Source organism: Aspergillus fijiensis (assembly GCF_003184825.1).
Source record: "Aspergillus fijiensis CBS 313.89 unplaced genomic scaffold BO72scaffold_25, whole genome shotgun sequence".
Lineage (NCBI taxonomy): Eukaryota > Fungi > Ascomycota > Eurotiomycetes > Eurotiales > Aspergillaceae > Aspergillus > Aspergillus fijiensis.
This window is the reverse complement of record NW_024469001.1, coordinates 215,812-240,316: the sequence shown is the minus strand read 5'-3', so window position 1 is coordinate 240,316 and position 24,505 is coordinate 215,812. Positions and strand designations below refer to the sequence as shown.

Sequence of the window (24,505 nt, the reverse complement as noted above, 5' to 3'; positions counted from 1 at the left end):
AACCATGGGAGCGGCTCGATTGACGCCAGGTCTGAGTGATGTACTTGGTATAGTAGGTACACCAGCTGTGCTAGTCAGGATTTGGATGGCTCCACATTCATGTGCAGCTGTGTCACTTGCTGTGTCTTGTTCCAGGGGTGTAAGAGTTGGAATACCGAGCGCAGCATCGACAATGTCTTGTTGGGCTGGGCTCGGGTTGTATGAACTTGACGGCCTCGTCGTCAGTTGCTCTGGTGCGTCTGTCTCGTCATGGTGTGTGACTTTTGTGCGTGTGATGGCATCTGTGGTGTTTCTGCTGTGTTCTTGCTTTGTATGTACCGTCGGTGTAGGCCACGTTTCGGATTGTCGGCCATGGGATGGGCCTAGCCGAGTGCATGCACATAGATATATCTTGCCCGTTAGACACGAACGGGTAAAGACCGGGCTCGAGAAGGATGAACCGTCGTAGTGTAACCATCTCCAAAGGGATCAAGAATAGCTGACTGGAATACCGGGCGGAATAGTCGAACAAGTATGCCTGAGGACTAGAGGGCAGCGTTTAGCCATATCTCACCGTCTTCCATACGACAACCACTCGTGATAGTAGCATTAAGCCCGATTTGGTGGCGTGCATGACTAGCGTTATCTTCTAATATAAGGTCAAGGTTGCTTTCACATCCAACAAGTCAGCCCGGCTAGCTCAATCGGCAGAGCGTGAGACTCTTAATCTCAAGGTTGCGGGTTCAACCCCCGCGTTGGGCTTTAACTTTTGCTTTCGATTTTTCTTTTTGCTGGTCGGATCATAGGGGACTAGTGCCTTAAGCAAGCATCATTGATTGACCAGCCCGTATTCAGACTGGAATTCCAATAAGCGGCCCGCATCGGGCTCAAAACATGCATTCACCACAAACAGATACTCCAAAGAAAGGATCCCCAATTGCCAACTGTCACTGTACATTGCCCACCCTACCACTTGCAAACAACCACCCTGAGGCAATGGCAGGTGATATTTCCTCCCGTAGAACAAGCCCTAATCCTCGTCCAGCATTGTTGAGCTCGACTCCCCAATCATCATGCCCCGTCTAGCTTTCTCCTCCGTCAACTGCCGCACGGTCTCAGTCAAAGCCATCACCTGCTCCTTCAACTGCACGAGCTCGGCCGTGGTACTATCCACATGGAGGTTCGGCGCAGTTTCCTGGACGGACTGCCTCCAGGCATCGTCGATATCGAAGTCCACCTCCTCAGCAGCATGCTCCCACTCCTGGACACTATCGTCATCCTCTTCCCCACGGCGCCGGTTCCATCTGATCCGCCTCGCGTCCCGGACCTCCAGGAATGCAGTAATCAGCAGAATAGGCGAGTAGATAATGCCCATGATCACATCGTTCAACCTGGCATAGTACTGCCGTGGCAACCACCACTCGAAGGGGAGAACTAGGAAGATAATCTCCAGCAAGTTGAAGGCTTCATTGTAGACATTAGCCCCAGCTCATATCCGGGAGCAACAGAACTTACGAGGTATAAAGACATTTTCGTCAGGAGCCCGGACAAATTGCATGGTCTTCAGCGCAAAGGCGGCCATGTATTCATCAATGGCATTTCCAGAGATGTCCTCATAGGCACTGTTGTACAACGCAATGAGGATATTTAGCAAGACTAGCAATAGTCAGTCACCATAGCGAAGTAGAGAGCGGGGCACTCACTCGTCATCACCACGAAGTTGAAAAGGTAGTAGAGAATGATGCCGAAAGGAAAAGCAAAGTCTTCGAAAGTGCCGAACTCCGGACTCTGCATGATACTGTTCGCCATACCCTGGATGATGCTTCTCGTGATCGGAATGTCATTGTCCACTTGAGCCATACCAATGAAAGCTTGGAAGAAACCCGCCAGCACGACAAAGAGAAGAGCAAAAAATATCAAGCTCTCTTTCATCATGACCCGTAGCACCACAAACATAGCACCGAAGAACCGGAATGAGTCGAGATAGAGCATCATGCGCATCCAGAACATGGGTCCTGCGAAGGCTAGAAAGTTGTAACTGAGCTCATTGAACTTCTGCCGTTCGGCATCATGCACCGACGGGGAATGAGCCAGAGCCACAACTCGTAGAACGAAGGAAACCACCAGGAGAGAATAGAGGGTAGAGTTGAAAGCGTTCCAGAAATCGATGTAATGCCAGCCGACCTTCCAGACCTTGGCGATCTCATCACAAATAAATGCGAGAGTCATCACATAGAGAACACCTTCGACCACATCCAAATCACCAGAGGGATTGACCGTGTTAATGACCTGGGTATACAGACCGAGATACACCAGAGAAAAGAAAATCTGACAAACGTTTTGATAAAGAGGTGTCCGCATACGATCGGGATGGAAATGGACCTTGAAACTCGTATTGTCCCTCTCCTGGTAGGGCACGAAGTTGGTGGGAATACCTTCCTGCTGGCAGTACCAACCATTCCAGAGATAGCGGATACACTTCTGGTATCCAGAAGACCCGATCACCCTGAGGGCATGGAGGTCGACCGCGCGCTCAATGACATTGGCTGGCACAGTCTCCTCGCCATCAAGAAAGAGTGAATACCGTTTCAGCAAGACCTGCGCAAGGAGGGCATCTTGATCTTCCTCGCTCTCAATTCTAGAAACAGCCAGTCTAGTCAGTCCGCGTTATCACGAGGCTTGGATAACCCTACATGCGCTTCGCGATGACTTCACATGCAAGAGCTCGACGTTCATGCAGGTCTGAATCCCAGAGCTCTTCCAGAGCCTGGATCTTGAACCAACGTAAGCATACGAGCAGGCAGAAGGGCACGCAAGCCCGTAACTCATCGCCACCCGCCTGACAAGCGGTCTGGATGACATTCTTGGTGATAATCCGACTGTTGGGAGCGGTGAGGGCATCCTCATCGACCTCACACGATATAACCTGCTCGATCTGGTATTTAAGTCGAAGCGCAATCCTAGTTACCTCCTTAGAGGGGCACGTAGAGGAAACTTCATCGTCGGTGAAGGTGGGGAGCACTACCATGGCCGTTAGCTGCCTGATTTCCGGCTCGTATTCTACGCTGGGTTGCACAATGACATGACGTACGACGGTGTCGCTCCATATGCCGACGATGTCGAGTCCGCACAGGGTCAGTGGTAAAAATATCTCGCCAATGGCCCATCCTTTACCGAGACAATCGAAAGGTCGACGTGGGTGGGAGAAGACTGGGTTGAGTGGGAAGAGTCAGGAACTTGGGAGGACAAGCTGAATGAATGAACGGGCGATGATGGGTAGACGGTATACCCAAAACGGCGTCTAGTCTAGGTCCAAACAAGTCGAGCATCCCGCCTGCCCCACCAATTTACTTTTCCTCAATGACTGACAGTGCCATTGAGACTTTTTTCTTATGGCACTGCACTCAAAACCACTACTCACTGCCCACGTGGAATCGAAACCTAGCTACGGCAAGCATGGCTGGAAGAATTATCCTCCCACTCCCACACCTGGTAACATCGACATCATCAGGCGTATAGCCATAAATAAAGTCATAGTCAATGAAAGAACAGCAGAAAAGGGATTTTGAGTCAGTGTCTAACATGGCCACTGGCGAGAAATCGTAGATCAAAGAAGCTTATGTACACCAGAATCTGCGAAGCTCCTCTCGGTCGGAGGCCAGTCCTCACCAGAGGCGTAACCAGCAGCTACTGCAGTGGCTTCCTCAACACATGAGACCGAAGTTTGCCCCCTCGTTTCCTCACATGGTCTCGACCATCGCCGATGATCTCGACTCGCCCCGTCGCGCGTCAAACCGTACCTCCGTCTCATAAAATCGTGTCACGTCCAAAAACTCTATTGAACTTTTCCGATCCCTGTCCATCGTGCTCAACCATGTCCTCTGATACTCGATACTGATTAATCACAGTTCGTTAGACGAACTGTTGTATCCTCCACCGTTGACCATCATTTGAGCAAGCCCGTAGACCACCAGACGGTATCAGTCGGCATATCCATGCGCGATTTACTCAAGGTTACCCTCATCGCTCTCAGAATCATCCTCATCACCGCTGACCAACATGACCTCACGCTCACGCTTCTCCATGAGCTCCTGGAGGGCAGCATCATCGTGCTCAGTAACGGCCTTGGGAGCCATCTTGACCGTGCAGGCACCGCCGGACTCCTTGATCTTGGCCTCAATCCGTTGAATGGCCTCCTCGAGCTGCTGGATACCGATAGCCTTGTCCAAGCACTGGCTAGTCAAGACGTACAAGGGCGGGGCGACCAGCTTGACCTTGATCTGGCTTTCGGCGGAGTTGTTGGCCTCAGCGGTGCGCAGGGCCTCCTTGACTGCATCGATACCATCGTAGCCGAAGCAGGTAACCTCAATATCGGCACGGACCTTGGTGGGGTGAGGGGTGAGTCTCTTGCTGATGTAATGCGTCAACTCCTTCTTGACGGCTTCGCTGGGGAATTCGACGTCGTTCCACACATCGGGGTTCCTAAGATAACCATAAGTTACACGGTCCATCGGTGACATTGTTGCCCGCGAGTGCAGCCTTACGTGATGGAGATCTTGAAAGCATCGTGGGAGTGGCCGTATTTGCGGTTCAAGGGCCATCCGATCTGCTGGTATAAGGTCTCAAGAGGGGTTTGGGTGGCCTCGGCGACATGGCGCATGATGGAGTGCACGGCCTTGCTCTTGTTGTATCTCTCCTCACACTTGATGACATCCTCGGGGGAAACACGACGCTTGGACAGATCGATATAACCTGATGACGGGGAACAAAGAGATGTCAGCGGGCCCCAGTTCGATGACGGCCAGATCAGTTGCCCTTACCCTTCTCCTTATCCACACGGAGCACGATGACGACCTCGTTACGGCCAATACGGATGAGCTTCTGGATACTGCGGATACGTCTGCGCGACAGTTCGGAGAGCAGGATCATGCCGTCGATGTTGTCATATTCCAGCAGCTTCACGTATGCGCCCATTTCGGCGATCTAAGCATTGCAGAACCGCGACTGTCAGCCAATGTCTCCTACCGTCACTTCTCCCAGATCCAGCAGATGCGTACCTGCTTCACATTGACCATGACATAGCTGTCCACCTCCGGGTACTTCTCCTCGTAGAAACGGGAATTTGTCAACGACATTTTCGGCGGGGTTGCGCCTTGTGCTGGGCAGAGCTTTGAGCGGGGTTGAAAGGTCGGACTGGGGCCGGGAGAAAATGGGATAAACGAGACTGAACGGTCTCAAGTCGATATTGCCGGGAGAACCACCAAAAGGGGAGTGAAGGTGTTTGCGAGATGGGGTAACGAGGCTTGCCACTTAATCGGGATCACAGAAGCACATTTCGAAAAACCCACATTTGGGCCTCGCGCTTGGCTGAGTCATCACGTGCCATGCGGGTGATTCTCACCGCTCGGCAGAATCCACCCGATAGATAATGGCTGTAGTACGATAAGGTAGGCATTACTTCATCCCCAACCTTTTAACTTGCCATTTCTTTGCCTCTTACCACCCACTGGGATTAATTAATCACTCACTCTTTTAGATGCGTATGGTGGCGGGGTGAAAGGAGATTGGAAGGGAGCTCCAGCTTCAGACACGTTGCTCGGCACTGATTTTCTTTTCTCTTCCGCCCCATTGGTCTTTTGGTATGTGCCTTCGTCCAATGTCTACTAAGTTACCCTATCCTATCCTATGGCTTTGCTTGCTCCGCCTATCTGCTGACGATCCCGCTAACTCTCTTAGCAGTAGCCACCGCGCCCTGCGCTACGAATTTCGCGCTTTTTGACTCGCTGCTTTATCCTGGACAGTCCATCTCCTAGTTGTGCTATCTTAGTTGTTTCATTCTTTGGAAATATTTTTGCAATCTCTTTTATTTCTACCACATCTGCCGCATATGGCGTATAACGCACTCCTCTAGACTGTCGCATTCCAGATATATTTGGTGACTCGGTGGATCTTCCTCGCGACATTATGCCGGAGACAAACGAGCATCTCCGACAACACCGCTCTTTGCGGGATCAGATCGTGGGCCTTTTTCAAGGATTTTCGCAAAGCAGCTCCGATGCCTCCCACACAGAAAGGATCATCGTGCCCCGAGAACCTAGCGATAGAACCCGCTTGCTGAAATCCTACGATGGCGATGACCCTGCATGTGGTCTGAGAGATGCTTGCAACCACGGTACATTTTCACCAAGACCGGGTAGTGAGGAATACCACGATGGTACTTCTGGGCCAGATTTTGTCCAGGGGCCCGAGAATATGCCCAGGACAGGGTCAACGGCAGCCTGGCCGGCGAAAAGCTACAGGTCTCTGTATGTTTGGGCTTCAAGTCGGTTTAACTGGGCGCAAATGCTGATGGCAACAACCTCCAGGTATATCTCATACTACATCCCGTTCTTTAATTGGATACCCCAATATCGTTGGTCGTTCCTGCGCGGCGACCTCATCTCCGCCTTGACAATCGCATCGATCTATATCCCAATGGCTCTTTCTTTGGCCTCGAATCTTGCTCATGCACCTGCAATCAATGGACTCTACTCTTTCGTGTTCCAACCTTTTATCTACGCAATCCTTGGAAGCAGCCCCTTGTTGCTTCTCGGCCCAGAAGCGGCTGGGTCTCTGTTGACAGGTACCATTGTCAAATCGAGTGTCTCGCAAGGACTGTCACGAGAGGATGACGAAGCTGCGAGCGCCATGGTTGTCGGCGTCGCAACTGCCATGGCAGGCTCAATGATACTCGTAGCTGGATTGACCCGGTTAGGCTTCCTAGATAACGTCTTGAGCCGACCATTTCTCAGAGGCTTCATCACCGCAATTGGCTGTGTCATCTTTGTCGACCAGCTCATCCCAGAAGTGGGCTTAGCTGACCTGGCGAGGGATGCGGGCGTCAGTCATGGAAGTACAGCAGAGAAGCTCGTCTTCCTGCTCCGGAATCTCAAGAGCTGCCATGGTCTGACAGCCGCAGTCTCCTTTACCAGCTTCACGATAATCATGCTTTTCAGGTACGTGATTTCCCCCCCAAATAGAGTGGTCGAATCTCTAACATGCGGATCACACAGAACACTCAAGAAATTCTTGGAGCCACGGTTTCCTCAGGTTGTCTACTTCCCCGACCGGATTATTGTTGTCATCTTGTCAGCCGTTCTTACCTGGCACCTCGGCTGGTATGAGAAGGGGCTTGAAATCCTCGGGCCCGTCCAGGAGACAGGCAATGGGATCTTTGCGTTCAACTGGCCTTTCCAATTCCAGCATATGAAGCATGTACGGACAGCCTTGAGTACGTCCTTTGTCATTGCATTGCTTGGCTTCTTTGAGTCCTCCGTTGCTGCCAAAGGGCTGGGCGAGAAACGAGATGGAGTACAGGGCATGCCCGTGAGCGCCAACAGAGAAATGGTGGCGCTGGGCGTTGCCAATGTTGTTGGTGGCTGTTTCATGGCGCTTCCTGCATTCGGTGGTTACGGGAGAAGCAAGTTGAATGCTTCCACAGGGGCGCGATCCCCGATGAGCAGTATCTTCTTGAGCATCATCACCGCCGTCTGTATCAAGGTGATCCTGCCTTATCTGTACTATTTACCGGTGAGTTGGTCCCTATACTTATACCATTCGATTATAAACTGACGGCATATTCCAGAAAGCCGTGCTTTCCTCTACAATTTCAGTGGTGGCATACAGTCTAATAGAGGAGTGTCCTCATGATGTAGCTTTCTTCATTCGCTTGCGTGGTTGGACAGAGCTCACATTGATGATTCTTATCTTCGGCTCGACAATCTTTTACTCCTTAGAACTGGGCATTGCGCTGGGAATCGGATTGTCTATTCTAATCCTGATTCGCCACTCCACCCAGCCTCGAATCCAGATTCTCGGTAAGGTCGCTGGTACAAATGATCGATTCGACAACGCTGAACTCCACGGGGAAAACGTGGAGCTCATTGAGGGTGCGCTCATCGTCAAAATCCCGGAGCCCCTGACGTTCGCCAACACCGGCGACTTGAAGAATCGTCTGCGCAGGCTCGAATTTTACGGCACCAACCAAGCGCACCCTTCCCTCCCGCGCTCGCGACCCCCCGAGCATAACAAGAACATCATCTTCGACGTGCATGGGGTCACCAGCATCGATGGCTCCGGGACACAGGTTCTCTCCGAGATCGTGAATGAGTATCTCAACCTCGGAGTGAGAGTGTTCTTCTGCCGTCTTCCCAATCGCAATGTCTTCCGCATGTTCGAAAGGAGCGGCATTGTCGACCGCTGCGGCGGCATGCAATATTTTGTGCACAGTGTTGATGAAGCATTGAGACTTGCCGAAGCAGAGGGTGGACCCTTGGAGCCTTGAGCTCCTCGTCGCAAGGCGAGCCAAGTTCGCCTCTGGGAGGGCTGTTCGCATTTGGTTCTCCCCTTCGGCATCAATGCCATGTATAGACGTGACACGTGTTTCCGATATATCGCTTGACATTTTTTGCTAGTAATAGCCCCCGTTAGATTTGCTGATAGCGATGGAAGCCCTAGAGCTCCAACCCTTGGTAATTTGATTAGAGCTTACCTTTGTTTTTCCTGCGTAAGGGTGGCATGCTGCATTCAGCCTTCAAGAGACCCATGGCTCTCACCCTCCACCCCGGCTGCTCGCCGCACCACGTCTAGAAGCAGCATCTCAGCGGCGCGTAAGGCAACCCGATCCTTAAGACTCAACACAGTGGCGCCAGCAGCAGGAGGAGGAGGAGGAGGAGGAGAAGGAAGTCCCCCATCATCGTGTTCCTCGTCGTCCTCCTCCTCACCATCCTCAGCACCCACCTGCCCGGCACCGGCACCGGCACCAGCACCGGCAACCCCAACCAACTTCATCTTCCCATCCGCGCCCAACATAAACCCCCCACAACTAACCCTCGTCACCCTCACCACATCCCCGCCCCCAAGCCCCTTCCCCTCTTTCAGATCCACCCTCATCGCCAGATGCGCATCCAGATACCCCGCGATCTTCCCCAACACATCCCCACCCCCGGAATGATCGTCCTCAGAAACCCCCCCAACTAAACCCCCAACCACCCCCCGTGGCAAACAAACATCCAACCCGCGCAACCCCGGCGCCACCGGCCCCTGAAACCCCAGCACGATATGCACATCCCGAACCACTGCCCCGACCACCTCTTCACCGCCACCCTCAACCGCAGTCCCACCCTCAACTTTGCGAGCCTCCTCGCGAACGCAGGAGAGATACCCCTCCAACGACCCACCCAGGAACCCAGACGGGAGGGTCAAGCCCGCGGCGTACGCGTCGAACGTCGCAGATAGAAAGGCCAGGAAGGTGTGGCGGAGCGGGGCGGGGAGTTTGGTGAGGAGGAGGGGGAGATGGGTTGTTTGAGTGTGGGCGTGCGAGCGGAGGGTCCGGTGCGAGGCGTGGGAGCGGGCGTGGGAGCTTGATGGGGAGGGTGCGCTGGTTGTTGTGGAGGTGGTAGAGGTGGAGGATACGGCGGAGGGCGTGAGGAGGGCGGCGCGGTAGGTTTGGGTTTCGTAGGTCAGGGTGATTAGGATGCCGGCGCCGGGGGTGCCGGGGGTGGTTGCTGGGCGACGCGGGCGGCCGCGGGGGCGGGAGGGGGTTGGGTCGTTGGTGTTGTTGTTTGTGGAGGGCGAGGGGGAGGGAGAGGGCGAGGGGTTCGTGGTGTTTGTCGCCCTGGTGGTTATCGCCCTGGTGGTTGTGGTGGTTGTGTGGCCGGACAGGGAGAGCGTGGGGATGGGTTCCCAGGTGCAGGAGAGTAGGGCGCCGGTTTTCGACCGGGGGTCTGCTTCGTCGGAAGCGCCGACTGTTTGGAAGGTTGCGCCGGAGACGGAGGAGGTGCCGGTGAGGTGGTCGCGGAGGCGGGCTGCGTAGGTCTTCAGGGCGTGGTGGTTGTCGAGGAGGGAGGGGAATTCTTTGCCATGGTGCAGCGGGGAGAGTCGGTGTAAAGTCCAGGTTGTGTTGAGGAGGCTCAGGTGGGCCATTGTTGCTTGGGGATTATGGTGGTTACTATGTTTTGTGATTGTAATGGTGGAAAGAGAGGGAGGAAGATAGGGAGAGAGCGGCGGAGGAGAGTTTCACATGTCGCGCCGGACTTGGTAGATGTAAGTTACTGAGTAGTTACTCCGTAAGTTCGCCCGCGGAAGAAAAACATCTCTTGGCAGGGAAGAGCTGCCGCTAACCCCGCCTTGCGCAAGATTTACCTCGGAAGAATTCTAACTTTCTAAACCTTTAACAACAATTCACAGTCAATACGTAGTCTGATTTGGAGTCTTGTGCCGATTCCGAAATATGCTAGAAATTCAAATTGACGCTGCGGCGTTGCAGTCATAAAGTTGACACCCGCTGCGTCTCCCGCCATCATAGACACCGAAAACCCCCTTCCCGCTGGAACCTGGAACGCCTTGCCTCAAAAAACCAGAGAATATGCAGGATAACGCAGCGCTTGCTAAACCCAAAACGGAATGATTCACGCATGCCAGCCCTCTCTCACGCGGCACTCGCGACAGGACAACAAGACCGGCAGCCCGGGCCAGACCATGACGCGATCGACATCATGGGGCGCCGCATGCCTCGAAGCCAGCTCTTCCCCTACCACATCGAACCAGACGTCTTCTACCGATCCGTGGAGGTGAACGTTTGGCGAGATCTGGAACACCAAGGACTGAATGTCGTCCTTCTCGTTCAACGTGATATCGTTGTGGAAATTGTGCATAAACTCCTTTCGCTGCATTCGCTGACTCCCGCCGTCCCCAATCTCCGCAGAGAAATACTCCACGATCCGCGAGAACGGGGATACGGTGAGCAGTGACCCGATCCAACTGTCATCCGACACCGTAGGCTCATCCGGTGGTACCGTATACCGCAGGTAGGAGACTAGGAGTTGCATGCAGTGGTGTGTGGCTATAAGAGTTGCCGTATCGGTGAAAGGGGGTGCCTTGATTATCTTTACTTGCAGCTCCCGGTACATGACTTTACGAATGTGAGGGGGGATGGGAACCGGAAGACGTCCGGCCTCAAATTCCCGGAGGAGGATGTTGGTTTGCTCTCGTCTAGCGAGAGCATAGGTTTCCAAAAAGTAGAGAGCATAGTACCTGGGGCAAGGAGTCATATGTCAGAGGAACTCCATCGGAGACAAGTCGCAGGGTGATACTCACATCAGGGGAGTGAGGTAGAACCACAAACGCGCGGTCGTCTGCTGCACAAAAGCAGACCGCTCGGCCTTGGAGGAGAAAACCGACTTCATAAAGCCTGGCTCACTGTGCACGAACCGATCCATGACACGATCCGCAAGGTAGCAGCTCAACTTTGAGCATTGCTTCTGCCGACGGCGCAAACTGAAGATGTACTTGAAGGTGTAGATATGGCCCCCCCTGGCACTCTTCGCAGGAGGGAAGAGGTCCGACAGAAGCACTACATCATCCTCCGGACTTCTAGTATAGGTTTTCTCGTCGTCGATAGGGGAGGGAAGCGTTCCGCCGCGGCGTTGTCGCAGATACTGCCGGGTGATCCATTGTTCTTGGGAGGTCAGTAGCTGATAGAATGACTTGCAGACCAGCTTCAGCGGTAATAAATCGGTGACGCCGCAGTGGGCGAATATCTTGATCTGGATTTCAACGGGGAGGAGGTCCCAGGGGGCCGAGGTCGGTACTATGTCCACTCTGTCAACATTGGGAAAACCCACGTCAGTAACGAGCACGCCTCGAGGCTTGAGCGTCGGTCATCTATCTTCCGCAGGGGCGGTCCAACGTACAACGACACGGAAGATGGCACTGCACCGTGTTTGGAGGAATTGCTCTTCTTGGCGTCGGATCTCTTGCCTCTGTTGATGGCAGCGCGTGCTTTTTTGGCTTGCAGCATAAAATTGTGGAATGTACTCATCGTCAAGTACCATTCGACATGAGGAGGCCAGCTCCGACTTCAGCACTTTGAGAATAGACAGCTTGACACCATAGAGAGCCCTGATTTCTCTCGTCGATCGTTTAAAAGGGATTCTCCACTGGCGCCTTTTGGGGGGTAGAGGGGCGATGACTAAGCAGGGCTGAGCAAGAGGATTGTTGCTAATTTAGAAGCAGGCCACGAATAGAAGCGGACCACACGGGGTGTATAGGCTGGGTGAGGTGAATCTGGTGTGGGTAGAGGTAGATAGAGGCGAGATCATGTTCAGAAGGAGAGAGAATGGAGACGGAGGCAGATACGGTCGTCTGAAACGGATTGCTGATTGGGGGCTGGATTCACTACTCGTGGCGACTGAGTGCAAGAGATGACCAGTCACTGACCAGTCAAGCGTTGCAATCGCGTCGAATTCCGCTTAAGCGGCGGCTAACTAACCATTAGCCAGCATAGTCTAATGACAGGTGAGAAGGAGGGGTGATTTTATGTCAACTTACGCAGACATGCATGCATAATAAGGTAATCAAAGGATTGGAGAGGGGTAAGTAATGTCAACTTAGAAGCAAGCTGTGTCACAATCCGGAGTCGGACTTACGTCATTAGGAACAGGGGTCAGCACCAGCTATTGTTCACTTCTTCCACAACGAGGGGCACGCTGGGCATCATTCTTGCCCTGCACAGCTCACTTAATCTGAGAATCCAACCTCCTTTGTACTGAGTCACCAAGTCTTGCCGATACGAACTATGTCTGAGAATATCCTCATCATCGGTGCTACCAGAGGCTTGGGGTCATCCCTCAAGACTCTATATGCAGGGAGACAATCCACGAAGACGGTTTTTGCAACCACCCGAGATTCTACGAAGCCAAAAGACGAGCCTCTCGTCTCATGGATTCCGAACATTGACGTGTCCAAACCTGATGTCGGCCAAAGTTTGGTTTCCCAGCTGTCCTCATCTGAGAAGATCTCAACAGTCATCATCTCCGCGGGCTATTTTGGGTTCGAGACATTTGATGATCCCGATTGGGAGAAACAAGTCAAGATGTACACCACCTCTGCTATTGGGCCTGTCTTTCTAGTCCATCACTTGGTCAAAGCCGGACTCTTGGAGGCCGGTAGCAAGATAATTCTGGTCAGTAGCGAGAGTGGAAGCATTACGCTGCGTCATGAGAAGGAGGGTGGCGGAAATTATGGTCACCATGCCAGCAAAGCAGCTCTTAATATGGTCGGGAAGCTGCTGAGTTTGGACCTCAAAGACAAAGGAATTGCTGTCGGCATAGTCCATCCTGGGTTTATGCGCACGGAGATGACAAAGGGTGTGGGATTTGACAAGTACTGGGATGCTGGCGGAGGTAAGTCGTCGAATCGTTTGCATGTGTCACCTGTTTCTCGTTTAGAGACACACTGACCACTTGTCCTTGCAGCTGTCACCCCAGATGAGGCAGCAGAATCGCTCGCTTCATTTACAGACACGTTTGACATCAGCAAGACCGGACAATACTGGGCACCGCGGGGCCCCAGGTTTGTGTAGCTTTTTTGAATATTCAGAGTACCAAGCTGATCTGGCCAGGGACATCGGGACTGCCGAGCCTGTCCTAGGTAGCGACTTGCCGACACCCCTCCAACTGCCCTGGTAGAGAATTTCTGGCATGTTGAAGCTGGGGCTGGTACTGTGGTAACCAGAAGGCTCCGTTTCTTAGTTTCAAGGTAGCTTATTGATCAGTAGTACTGGACATATGCTGTGCAGGATTTCGTCGATACGAGGCATAGATTGCTTGTTGTAGGATTGAAAAGTGCTGTCAATTAGAATCGGTCGAAGTTCTAGCCTATAGAGCTCTTGTCGGTTTGGCGATACGAGAGTGACTCTGGAGATGTAAAGAGAGGACAAATACATAGGATTACCCATGAGTTCTGACCTGTATATCAGCTGGGGCTGAAGCCAAAGAATACCAACTGGAGGCCGGTCAAGGCGGATCGAAGAGCAAAAAAGAGAATCAGCTTGCATCATCCGTGAATCGAACACGGGCCTCATCGATGGCAACGATGAATTCTACCACTAGACCAATGATGCTTGTTGCTGAGAACTGCTTTGACTGTACATTCATAACCCTAACGCTTGTAAAAGACGTCTCGCTGTGGTGGTCCGTAGCTTGGTGATAACAATTCCAGCTAACGTGCTGTTTACTGCGTGTTGCCATGTTGAATCCCACCACAGGTCCGACAAAATAGCCTTGTAATTATCTTCGCCGCAATGGATGTTTGGCATACCTAGGCATTCATAACATTTCGGCTCAGCCATAAAGCAGGTTTTCCGACCCGCGGTCTGCATGCACACGAGGAATGCCATCCCGAGCCGATAATGACATATTGTTTGGTCTAGGCTGGAAATCGCCTTCATGCCAGCTCGATCTCTGCATTCATGCTTGAAAGTCTAGAGCACAGCCTAGGGTCATACCCCTTTCCAGGAGGAACATTCAATTGACAGGATGTAGAAGGTGTGCCGACCGTTCTGTTTGTCACGCAAACCATGAGCATGTCGATCGAGGATTGGAATAGACCCCGACCATCAATGAAGTAGGGACCAACCTCTGGTTCTAGTAATTGAGATTAGCAGCGGTCAAGTATGCGATCCAGCGGAAATATGCGTATGACCCACTGCCAAAGCACCATTGCCTGAGGCCAGCGGTTGTACTGAGCACCAACGATTGTGGTGGGATTGCCGCATTGACTTCTTCTCTGCCGATGCTACTATCCATTCCGGTCCCTGTACCGCCTTGAGTGTCACACGATAGCATGACGATAATTGCATCATGTTGTTTATCATCACACGAAGTAATGTAGGACCTGCTTGTAGCCCCCACTGTCGCATTTGAGCATACCCCCAGATCAGGCAATCGGCCTTGACTTCTTGGTGGCACAGGGCAGCACTATTAGTTCAACCTTAGGCCCGACGACACACGAAGGAAGGATGAAGGATCATGGCACAGCCCCGTCGCGCCCGATCCCTTGGCGGAAATAAAAGTGGGGTCATGCACCGTGCCTTCCTTTCTACCAGTCAGTGACTCAGCATACTTAACAGAAGACAATAGGAAGTCGTATCGGGTGACACAACAAATCACAGGATAAGTTGTTGACCCAGGTTGTTTGCTGCGGTATATACTTTGTCCAACGGGCTCAGCCCGCCGGGCGTATATTTTACAATTTCCAATGCCGAACATCCGTCGCATTTCGCGCTAAATCCTTCGCTTTTCCTCGGGGGAAAGTAGACGTATGCCAAGGTTGGCAACACTAGTGTCCAAGGCGGGTCCACGGTCAAAAGACTCAGTAGTTAATAGGGCTGTGCACCGCAGAGCCTCAGGTGCGACGGGGAATACGTACCTCATTGACCTGACCTAATGATGACCAGTCGAGGGACTAGAAAACGTCTGGAAGTATTGGTCCCTTCACGTGGACAGGATGGCAGTAGATCTGGGTGCCCCGCTCAACGAGGCACAGTATCCCAGGGTACCAGGGCAACGATGCAGAGGAATGTCGAACCAAACAACGTTGCAGTAGGGGCATCCCGATCGTCCCGTCCATGTGTCGAGTGTCCAGTTTTGATGTAGGGATTGGATCCGTATGGTTGGCCAGCTCTTTTTGCTTTTCGCAAGTGATGTAATAGGTGATCGACCGGGGGTGGTCGGTATTGGCTAGTGAATGGCTCCGAGATTTGAGCCCGGATAAGACGGCCATTTTTTGAACTGGCACGCATTGGTTCTCTTGCGGACTAGTTTCTAGGCTGAACGCTAGGCAATAAACCAAGAAGGTCTGCTGTGAAAGGAGAGCTTTGATCGACCTATGGTGAATATTGATGTGGGGAGCCCAGGAACTCTAAGAGTATCAAAGGTTCTTGAAGTCTGCCTCAAGGGGCTCTAAGCCTCCCTCCCGAGTTCCGAAGATAGGGGCGAGGGCGGTGAATCTCTGCTGCTGCTCTTATGATGAGTTGTGAGCTCAGCCTTGGACCCTGTTCCAATGAGAGCGACAGCAAGGTCAGATTTGAGTTGGCCAAGAGGCAGCCTGAGGGATCAAGGGCCTCAAGGCGGCGGCCCCGAATAGCCTACTCCGGAGTAGTTGGTAGGAATGGGCCAGACCCCACAGCTGGGCGAAGCCAACTTAGTCCTACACATACTATGTACATGTGTAGATCCACTTGATAGGTGATACCCCTTGGCTCATGCGGAGAAAGAATATCTGATCTTCGGGCAAGTGACATGGAAGGATCGATGAATGACGGTAGAGTACAGTTAGTGCGGCAGTACTCCAGGCTAGTGAATGGACTAGTTGCATGCGGTAGGTGCCGTTGGCAGCTTTGAGCTTTGGGACCAAACGAAAAGTAAATGTCCGACAGCTGCGAGCGCCCCTCCCCTCCCATGGTCGGACGACTCACACACCAGCTCGACTACTATTTAATCATCTCTTCCCCTCCTTCACGGCCCTGATGTTTGACTTCATCCATCATTCCTCAATTTAACCTTGCATTTATCTTGAGGTATCTTCCCCTTGCCTGGTAAATATCATACCACTTCATCTCTCCGACTATTGTATACAAACGGTCGCGCATAAACCATCGTCACTCATACAATCTGAAACACATACCAATCATGTCCGACATCAATGGAAAAGCGCCTGCTCAGCCGGTGGACCCCCGCCCCTCGCCTTCGGCGCGCAATAATTTGGTCAACGTGCAGCCGGCGCGCCTAGAGGACTTGCAGCCCAAGTACGCTCAGCAAATCCAGCACAGCGAGGACAACCCGGACGCGCATGGCTGGTACGCAGGATTCAGTGAGTTCACCTGATGCAATGAGATCCTTGTTCTTCCTAGATCCCGGTCTAACAAAGCACCTCCCTGGGTAGTTCACGGACTGGGAGAGTTTATCGGATGTCTGGGTGCCATACCATGCTGCTTTTGTTGCCCAAACCCCTTCAAGCCGGTTGCACAAGGTGAAGTCGGCTTGATCACAAGATTCGGACGGTATGTGACTTTCGCTCTCCCTTGTACTCCCATGCCTGCGTTGAACCGCATATACTCATGTTTCGCGCTCTTAGATTCGAGCGCGCTGTCGACCCGGGTCTCGTCAAGGTGAACCCTCTTAGTGAGCACCTCACGGCTGTGGACGTCAAGATCCAGATTGTTGAAGTGCCTCGCCAAAGCTGCATGACCAAGGATAATGTCAATTTGAACCTGAGCTCCGTTATCTACTACCAAATCGTCTCGCCCCACAAGGCTGCATTCGGCATTTCCAACATCCGACAAGCGCTCGTAGAGCGCACTCAAACCACCTTGCGCCATGTGATCGGAGCGCGGGTCCTGCAAGATGTGATTGAGCGCCGTGAAGAAATCGCCCAGTCGACATCGGAGATCATCGAGGACGTGGCCTCCGGATGGGGTGTCGCAGTCGAGTCGATGCTCATTAAGGATATCATTTTTAGTAATGACTTGCAAGACTCACTCTCTATGGCTGCGCAGTCCAAGCGTATTGGTGAGAGTAAGGTTATCGCTGCCCGGGCTGAAGTAGAGTCGGCCAAGCTTATGCGTCAGGTGAGTTTCAAGCGCTATTCCCGTTACATCCAGGTCGCAGTGACTAATTCAAACCCTTCAGGCCGCCGATATCCTGTCCTCGGCTCCTGCTATGCAAATCCGCTACCTTGAGGCGATGCAAGCCATGGCCAAGACGGCCAACAGCAAGGTCATCTTTCTCCCAGCAATGAACCAGACAGTGCAGCAGCAGCTTGCAGCAGCTGAAAATGCTGGGGAGGGGCCAAGCCGATATGGACAACAAGCCGAAGATGGATTTCAGCGTGCAATGAATGCACGTGTGGTCGAGAATATCTAAGCACCACGGCATTGTTTTCTGTGATATGGCGGAAATTAATGCTTACAATGATGAGTTTGATGGAGATGTCGCGTGGTTGGACATGTTTGGATCTTGCCCATGACGTTCTCTAAGACGGCGTTGCTGCTGCTACATTGTGCTTTTCACATGGATGCTGCAGTTTGCATTCATCTGCGGATGATTATAACGATACCCACCCTCGTTTTCGCTTTTGCTTATGATACTCCCGGAATGCGTTTGACCTTCTTTGTTGATAGTTTCTGCTATCGCTTTGCTAATATCCTTGACCTGATAATATTATTGTGCTCCAATCGAGACTAGCTCGATGTTGGTTTTATCATCGCAGCTACCACCGTACTTTACCTAAGTTGAAAGCTCAGTAAACTAGAAGCGGTATCAGAGAGATCCATGTTTCTAGAACCACAGAAAAGGTAATTCAAGATATATTTCCCACACTGGTGTACAGTACAGTGCATACTGCCGTAGGCGGTGTGCGGCCGAGTGCGGAGGTATTTGTATGGGGAACGGCGACAATCCCGCAACCCCCCCTCCCTTGTCCTCAAATTCTCATAGCCAATTATTCAGCTCCCTTACTTTTGGTATCTTGTCACCACTGGCAGCCCGCCGATGAAAACAAGCGCACAATCAACCGATAGATTCGCCGCCCAGAGGATCCCAGACTGAAAAAAAGAGTAAAAAACCAGCGAAGGTCAAGCCAACATGGCTCCCTCCAAGACCCCCAGTCCAGCGCCCCCCCAAGCCAGCGCGCGACCGTCCCTCGAGCAGAACCTCAACCCCGACTTCACCGACCCGTCCTTCGATCCCGCCGAATACCTCAACAATGCACTCCCTGCCCTGACGCTGGCGTCTTCGCAGTCGATCAACAGCAGCAGCAATCCCCGAGGGGCGACCGCCGGCTTGCCCGAGATGTCCACTCAAATCCAGTCCGTTCTCTCGCAGATCAGCGCGCACAATGTCCGGCATTCGAGCACGCTCACGCGATTGACCGATGAGATCCTACGGGGCGGCAGTCGGTTGGCCTACGAGGTGGAGGTGCTGCGCGGCGAGACGATCGCGCTGTCGGATACGCTTGCGGAGGCGCTACGTGGGGATATCGCTAAGTTTGTTCCGGAGGGCCACCCGGAGGGGTTGGTAGATAAGGGGGAGGGCCACGATCGTGACCCCGAAGCTGTCGATGTCGGAGCGGGGGATGTGGATGGCAAGGCCGAGGAGACAGAAGCAGAGGCAGAAGCTGCTACGATACAGGACCCGGAGTTCATTACGAAGTTACGTATGCTGAATCAGGTGCGGGCTCGGTTGGAGGAGGTCGTGCAGACGTTCGGGGACGCGATGGAGTGGCCCATCCCGCCGTCGGAGACCTCCCTGGCTTCGTCGTTCATCTCAGTGTCGGCGCCAGAGGCCGGGCCGGAGAATCAAAGTCGGGAGGAGAAGGGGCAGGAGGCGGCCAGGCGACTGCGGGCGGAGGTGACGGGCCTTCTGGAGAGCAATGGTGGCGGTCTGGAGGGAGTGGAGGCTGCGTCGCGCCGGGTCGAGGCGCTGCGGACGTTGGCGTTGGTCTGGAAGGGGACGGCCGAGGAGAAGGCTCGGACTCGCGCGGTGGACAGCCTGGCGAAAATCGTTGAGGATCGTCGCAGAGCTCTGGAGAGCCAGAGCCGAGCGGACTCGTCGCAGCAAGCTTCCGGCTCCTCTACCAAAGCACAGTCGGCGGGCCACCGACGGCAGGAGAGCGAAGGCCCGGCCGGTGGCATCTTCCGCAACTTGCAGCGGTTACGAGAGGAGATCTATCTTGAATGAGATGATAGAGATTACAATTAATCATTAGCATATTTATGTCCCAGCAAGTAGAAGCAAAGCTTCTTACTAACCACTCGGTCTGTTGCATGTCACTGGTGCGGAGATTCTTGGAATGAATATCTATCTCAGCTGTCCATTGTCCCTCTTCCATGTTGGGAAAGGGAGGGGTAAGACTCGACTCGGGAATGCTGCTGCTTGCACGGGAGACTGTGTGATAGGGCGGCGGATGGTCCCTCTTCAGGCTTGCGCCATTCGAAGGCTTGGTAGCTCTTAGCGTCCCGTGCAGAGAAAGGCTTAAGTTCCCCAGCATTGCGCATTTGCTGCTCACCTGCTGCTGTGTCCGTGAACCATAGGTTGGATTCCCCAACTAGCTCGGTTGAGAGCTTCATCGTCTATTCCCAGAACAGACCATATCTGTGGAGTTACGCATTGGGAAACGTCAGAGAGCGACGTACTCAGAGAGGGACACCTAATGTGAAACGAGTATGCGACTGCTGCCAAGACTGCGGGAGGACCGAGAGAAGCAACGAGAGCATGGATGCGCAGGGCTGATGACGCGGCACCGCCCAGAGAATGGTTGTTGGGATAGATATCTGGATGAGTAGACAGGATGTTGTACAGAGATGATTACTCATTACAGATTGATCAGTTCAGGGGCAAGACGATCTTAGAGAGTTCGTGACAACAGTAACCTGTCCAACTCTTGTACAAGCTCAAGCTTATGTTGTTGGAACAATAAGATGGTACTTGAATAAGATGGGTAGAAAAAGAAAGTTGGCAGTGGATTGAACAATGAATGGAACTTCCACCCCCCACCGGGGCAGAGAAGAAAAGCGACCGCCAATCAATACCCGAGCGACTTTATCCAGTGATTCCAGTCCCTGACGGCCCCCCCCCAGCAGGCAACGTAAAAGTCACCACTTCCACTCCTCAATTGACTAACTAAACTTAAACATCGCTCGGACTAGACCTGTGTTCGACCGGTCTTCGACTAAAGAACTTCTTCTTCTTCGTCTGCCTCTTCTTCACCTACTTCTTTTTCCTCCGCCGCCCCCGCCTCGGATTCCCCCTCCTTCTGACTCTTTGCGACTCCTCCTTTCATTTCCTATCGTATGGATCTTTTCCCCGTTGTTGCGCTGGTCACCATCATCCTTTGAGTGCCGTGCTCACCATTGGCTTGCCGTCCCACATCTCCACCTTCTTCCCCGGCTCCATCATGGCTCTTTGCGACCTCTGTTGATTTGCCTCTTAAAATTGCTCCCTCCCCGGTTACCTTTCTACCCTGGCTCTGGCTCAGTGGTTGCACGTTCCGCCTGCAGGAATGTTCATCGCCCGGTATATAATTCTGAACACTGGCTGATTTCCCCTGCTCTGGCCCCAACCGATACGAACTGGCAACATAATCCGATTGCCTATCGCCATTAGTGAGCGGTGGTTCTTCACACCACCCCCTGGTGAAGCATTTCTTATTTCGCGCTGAGCGACCGCGAGAATGTCAAGTCGAGGCATTCTTGACGGCCAATGGGCCGATCAATACAAGTATATGCGGTCGTCCGCATCCTCATTCTGGCTGCAACATCTCCACCCTCGTCGCTTAAGAGCTCGTCCCATCAGGACCTTCTTTCTATTCGCAGCATGTTTTTTCTTGCTCACCTTATGGTCGCGCTCATCCAGCGATGTAGGTACATTGCCTCCTGCGCTAGAATGAACCCGATTGCTGATTAGGATTCCTTGCTAGCCATCGATTAACTTCTGGGTAAAGTACCCATCCTACCCTCCGACGCGACAGCGCCCTGAAGATACGCCAATGCTCCTTAGTGGGCGACATGCCATGAATAAGAACGAGACCGCCCCTCTGGGCCTAGGAAGGTCGGCGCCGTCCTTTCACCTCCTTATACCCGTGTCGCACAAATCAGCTTCGCTCTGTCGCACCGTGACGTCGTCGATGATCCTGAACTACCCACCGCCGACCCTGATCAGCTACGGAAAGTCCACTTCGGACGGGAGTACAGAATACTCCGCTATGGTAGACAGGATCGCGGGGATATACAATTACCTCGCATACAGCACACAGTTGAATGACGATGATCTGGTCCTCATTGTCGACTCGCAGGATGTGTTTTTCCAGTTGCCTGCAGAGGTGTTGGTTCAGCGTTTTCAGGACCTGCTACGGGAGACCAACGAGAAATTGCTACGCAAATACGGCACCATAACCCTGGACCTGCCCTTTCGTAAAGAAGGCAAACAGACTCTGCAAAAATACTCTCAGAGAGTCTTGTTTGCCGCTAGCAAGACGTGTATATCGAGTCATTCTCAGGATCCAGGTTGCGTGACGGTACCGCAATCGAGTTTGCCTCCTGATGCTTACGGTTGGAAGACCGACACGGAAGGACACTTGAATCGACCACGGTGGCTCAAGCCTGGCGCAGTCATGGGCCAGGTGGGTGACTTACGGCTCATATACGCCGAGATATTGCATTACGTCCATCAGCACCGCAACTCGCGGGGAGACTATCTGGCGATGACCCAGATGTTTGGGCGCCAGGAATATTTACGCGAGCTGGAACGAAGAAACAGCGCCAGCAGGCTGAAAGAATGGCTCTATCGCCGGATCGGCATCTCGGATGCGTCAAATCTCACTGGAGCCATCCCGCCACGCTTGACAGCGGGCACTCGGTATGAGTATGGCATCGGGGTTGACTATGAATCCCGTTTGTTCTTCAACATGTTCAACGCCAAGATGGATGTCGAATGGCTCCACTATCACAACGTGAGCACGACTTCAGCGGTGCAGATGAAGCATGGCGTGCCCAGAGAGAGACGTCTCATGCTTCCCGAAGACCTTGATCCCGTGAAACTCGGCAATCCATTTGTTCAGCCCCGATTTACGAAGGATGACTGGCCAAACCCCCCTTGGAATGCTACACTGGACAAGCTGCCAAATTATCGCAACCACACGTGGCGTGATCTTCCATTGATGACAAACATCCATTCGGCATCTGTCCCAGCTCTGCTACATCTCGACGGGGATAAATCTGTTCGTGACAAATGGTGGTCGGAGATGTGGTACCAGCCATGGGCCCGGGCACTTCTCCGCAAGTACATGCGCACCAGCTCTGGATTTGACGCCTCTCAGTCTGCCTTGATGGGCGGCCAAGAATGGTGGGACATGCGTGGCGGCAAGGGAGGCCTGTGGACGGACAAGGGTGAGTGGCTCAATTATGGCGAGGTTTGCGGTAGCTATACCAGGGATGTGTTCGACGATGATCTTGGGCCATTTGGCCAGGAGAATGGAGAGGATGCCGACGAGCCCGTCTACAACCAGTTCGGGAATGTTATCAAGGGTAAAGAGGATCTGGCCTCTAACCCGTGGTAGACCGCTCCTCTTGGATCTCAGAGACTGGTTTTCTGAGGTCCGAGCCCACAGAAAGGCGGATGAGATGCGTGCTGGCTGACGATTCATGTAGTCGCCAGGCGTGATCGATTCTCGTTGCACATATTACGCGATTGGCGCCACGGAGCGCAGCAATAGTCCGGTCATGAGTCATGGCTGTGCATATAATCCCACGGTGTTGGGCTTTCCTTATTTGAATTAGCGAATTATGTTGTCTGCTTCGCTGTGAAACGTGGCATGCCTTTAGAGCAGCCACTTTGAAATGGCTAGCGTCCTCACTTGGACTGCGCGGAAGCAGTAGCCACTGCATATAACTCACCAGAGATACCAATCTTGTATAGATAGATAGAGCATGCCTTAATTTCATTCCCCCATTCAAGCTAATGCAAAAAACATCAGTAAAGTCAGATTATATGAATCTGTTTCAAGAAATGCCTATCATGTCAAGCATCACGGGTATATATGTAGAATCCACTACCAATACTTTCCCTCTCCAAGTCTGTACCTTAAAGCATCAATCAACCTCAACTCGCAGCCGCAGCCGCAGCACCTCCTCCCAACGTCTCCCGAATAATAGTCAAAATCCCCGCCACATCCGCCTCACTCAACCGTTCCTCCCGCTCCTCGATAACGGTATCCAACAGAGCCATAGCCCCGTAATCCTCCTCTGCCAACTCTCCACTGCCCGCTTCCCCATTCTCACCACCAGCACCAGCAGCATCCTGCCCCCCATTGGTAGCCCCACCATCCACCTCCATCTCCTCCGGCTGCTCTCCCTCCTCTTCCGCACCACCCTCTTCTTCCACCACTTCTTCCTCATATTCCTCCGTCTCCCCCTCCTCCTCCCCCTCCTCAGCCGCAGCAGCCGGCATCAACCCAATCCCCAGATTAACTATCATGAGCACCTCGCCCTTCGTAAGCCCATAGGGTTTCAGCCGGGTAACGAGGTCCCGGAGGGCACGGTCGACGGGAGTCGGCTTGTTGAGGAGCTTCGGAGGCAGGAGCGTCGGGGGCGCCGCCGAGCCGGTATCTTTGTTGCTGTTGCTGTTGCTGTTACTGGTATTGTGGAGGTTGGCGTGCGCGTGCGCCTGCGCCTCGAGTTCCGCGAGCGGGATGTGCGTATATTGCGGGTAGGATTGGAGGTGCGGGGAGAGGCGCGAGACGTAGTTGTGGATCTGGGTTCGAGAGGGTTTAGTTATCTGTTTTGGGGATGGGGTCGTGGGGTCATGGGGTCATGGGCTAGAATGACGGAGTGTATAGGCCTACCTCCTTGACGACGGTATTGTGGTCGCGGAGATCCGGGCTGGGAACCCAGTGGCGGGAGTTGGGCGGCGGGTTGGGAGGTCGTCGCGGCGGGTTGGCTGTTAGGTAGGCTAGGACCTCGATGTTGGAGAGGACGGCGGATTGGGGGTCGATGATCTAGGTGGGTGTGTTAGTTTTGTGTTTTTGTTGGGAGGGAGGGAGGGCGATGCAGGCGGCTGGGCTCACCCTCATGTTTTGTTGATTTGGGAATTGGCTGGTTGGGAATTGATTCTAGATTTGGTTTGAGGGGGTTCGAATGTTGCGGAAAAAA

The 24,505-nt window shown here is 53.1% G+C and overlaps 10 protein-coding genes and 2 non-coding genes across 12 annotated transcripts; 6 read left to right on the top strand and 6 right to left on the bottom strand.

Annotated features, from left to right (window-relative positions):
* Nucleotides 1-668: 668 nt before the first annotated feature.
* Nucleotides 669-741, top strand: BO72DRAFT_t149. The gene has a single exon. It is a non-coding gene; the product is annotated as a tRNA-Lys (tRNA).
* Nucleotides 742-1,009: 268 nt separating this feature from the next.
* yvc1 (putative potassium ion channel Yvc1) lies at nucleotides 1,010-3,146 on the bottom strand (the record flags this gene model as incomplete). Its single annotated transcript, XM_040941320.1, has 5 exons — nucleotides 1,010-1,443; nucleotides 1,495-1,635; nucleotides 1,683-2,617; nucleotides 2,673-3,000; nucleotides 3,071-3,146. The coding sequence occupies 5 exons, from the start codon at nucleotides 3,144-3,146 to the stop codon at nucleotides 1,010-1,012; spliced, it is 1,914 nt and encodes a 637-aa protein (XP_040801004.1).
* Nucleotides 3,147-3,983: 837 nt separating this feature from the next.
* On the bottom strand, nucleotides 3,984-5,114 carry BO72DRAFT_378725 (translation initiation factor eIF2 subunit alpha; the record flags this gene model as incomplete). The annotated part of the gene is made up of 4 exons (XM_040941326.1): nucleotides 3,984-4,461; nucleotides 4,524-4,731; nucleotides 4,800-4,962; nucleotides 5,037-5,114. 4 exons carry the CDS (start codon nucleotides 5,112-5,114, stop codon nucleotides 3,984-3,986), a joined length of 927 nt encoding a protein of 308 aa, XP_040801003.1.
* Nucleotides 5,115-5,451: 337 nt separating this feature from the next.
* Nucleotides 5,452-8,430, top strand: BO72DRAFT_486326 (SulP family inorganic anion transporter). Its single transcript, XM_040947935.1, has 5 exons — nucleotides 5,452-5,618; nucleotides 5,719-6,284; nucleotides 6,345-6,974; nucleotides 7,032-7,548; nucleotides 7,604-8,430. Exons 2-5 carry the CDS (start codon nucleotides 5,944-5,946, stop codon nucleotides 8,300-8,302), a joined length of 2,187 nt encoding a protein of 728 aa, XP_040801002.1. The 5' UTR covers nucleotides 5,452-5,618; nucleotides 5,719-5,943; the 3' UTR covers nucleotides 8,303-8,430.
* On the bottom strand, nucleotides 8,424-10,096 carry BO72DRAFT_117605 (uncharacterized protein). Its single transcript, XM_040938986.1, has one exon. The coding sequence runs from the start codon at nucleotides 9,940-9,942 to the stop codon at nucleotides 8,545-8,547; it is 1,398 nt and encodes a 465-aa protein (XP_040801001.1). The 5' UTR covers nucleotides 9,943-10,096; the 3' UTR covers nucleotides 8,424-8,544.
* Nucleotides 10,097-10,427: 331 nt separating this feature from the next.
* Nucleotides 10,428-11,839, bottom strand: BO72DRAFT_378571 (F-box domain protein; the record flags this gene model as incomplete). The annotated part of the gene is made up of 3 exons (XM_040941317.1): nucleotides 10,428-11,052; nucleotides 11,116-11,619; nucleotides 11,712-11,839. The coding sequence occupies 3 exons, from the start codon at nucleotides 11,837-11,839 to the stop codon at nucleotides 10,428-10,430; spliced, it is 1,257 nt and encodes a 418-aa protein (XP_040801000.1).
* Nucleotides 11,840-12,362: 523 nt separating this feature from the next.
* On the top strand, nucleotides 12,363-13,893 carry BO72DRAFT_429695 (oxidoreductase, short chain dehydrogenase/reductase family superfamily). The gene is made up of 4 exons (XM_040943075.1): nucleotides 12,363-12,392; nucleotides 12,455-13,202; nucleotides 13,275-13,371; nucleotides 13,421-13,893. Exons 2-4 carry the CDS (start codon nucleotides 12,596-12,598, stop codon nucleotides 13,485-13,487), a joined length of 771 nt encoding a protein of 256 aa, XP_040800999.1. The 5' UTR covers nucleotides 12,363-12,392; nucleotides 12,455-12,595; the 3' UTR covers nucleotides 13,488-13,893.
* Nucleotides 13,851-13,921, bottom strand: BO72DRAFT_t146. Its single transcript has one exon. It is a non-coding gene; the product is annotated as a tRNA-Gly (tRNA).
* A 2,569-nt stretch (nucleotides 13,922-16,490) lies between these two features.
* BO72DRAFT_459114 (slipin family protein) lies at nucleotides 16,491-17,723 on the top strand (the record flags this gene model as incomplete). The annotated part of the gene is made up of 4 exons (XM_040946408.1): nucleotides 16,491-16,671; nucleotides 16,744-16,861; nucleotides 16,936-17,428; nucleotides 17,490-17,723. The coding sequence occupies 4 exons, from the start codon at nucleotides 16,491-16,493 to the stop codon at nucleotides 17,721-17,723; spliced, it is 1,026 nt and encodes a 341-aa protein (XP_040800998.1).
* Nucleotides 17,724-18,443: 720 nt separating this feature from the next.
* Nucleotides 18,444-19,538, top strand: BO72DRAFT_429688 (uncharacterized protein; the record flags this gene model as incomplete). Its single annotated transcript, XM_040943074.1, has 2 exons — nucleotides 18,444-18,920; nucleotides 18,969-19,538. 2 exons carry the CDS (start codon nucleotides 18,444-18,446, stop codon nucleotides 19,536-19,538), a joined length of 1,047 nt encoding a protein of 348 aa, XP_040800997.1.
* Nucleotides 19,539-21,030: 1,492 nt separating this feature from the next.
* On the top strand, nucleotides 21,031-22,914 carry BO72DRAFT_378539 (glycosyltransferase domain-containing protein; the record flags this gene model as incomplete). Its single annotated transcript, XM_040941315.1, has 2 exons — nucleotides 21,031-21,216; nucleotides 21,277-22,914. 2 exons carry the CDS (start codon nucleotides 21,031-21,033, stop codon nucleotides 22,912-22,914), a joined length of 1,824 nt encoding a protein of 607 aa, XP_040800996.1.
* Nucleotides 22,915-23,301: 387 nt separating this feature from the next.
* Nucleotides 23,302-24,426, bottom strand: BO72DRAFT_486319 (uncharacterized protein; the record flags this gene model as incomplete). Its single annotated transcript, XM_040947934.1, has 3 exons — nucleotides 23,302-24,107; nucleotides 24,199-24,351; nucleotides 24,421-24,426. 3 exons carry the CDS (start codon nucleotides 24,424-24,426, stop codon nucleotides 23,457-23,459), a joined length of 810 nt encoding a protein of 269 aa, XP_040800995.1. The 3' UTR covers nucleotides 23,302-23,456.
* Between the last annotated feature and the right edge of the window lie 79 nt (nucleotides 24,427-24,505).

Bases quoted from the DNA above. Each gene is read 5' to 3' on its own strand.
- BO72DRAFT_486326 (XM_040947935.1), top strand. From the start codon at position 5,944: ATGCCGGAGACAAACGAGCATCTCCGACAACACCGCTCTTTGCGGGAT. The intron at 6,975-7,031 runs GTACGTGATTTC...CGGATCACACAG, and splicing joins ACGATAATCATGCTTTTCAG to AACACTCAAGAAATTCTTGG. The intron at 7,549-7,603 runs GTGAGTTGGTCC...GGCATATTCCAG, and splicing joins CTTATCTGTACTATTTACCG to AAAGCCGTGCTTTCCTCTAC.
- BO72DRAFT_117605 (XM_040938986.1), bottom strand. From the start codon at position 9,942: ATGGCCCACCTGAGCCTCCTCAACACAACCTGGACTTTACACCGACTC.
- BO72DRAFT_429695 (XM_040943075.1), top strand. From the start codon at position 12,596: ATGTCTGAGAATATCCTCATCATCGGTGCTACCAGAGGCTTGGGGTCA. The intron at 13,203-13,274 runs GTAAGTCGTCGA...TTGTCCTTGCAG, and splicing joins GTACTGGGATGCTGGCGGAG to CTGTCACCCCAGATGAGGCA. The intron at 13,372-13,420 runs GTTTGTGTAGCT...TGATCTGGCCAG, and splicing joins TGGGCACCGCGGGGCCCCAG to GGACATCGGGACTGCCGAGC.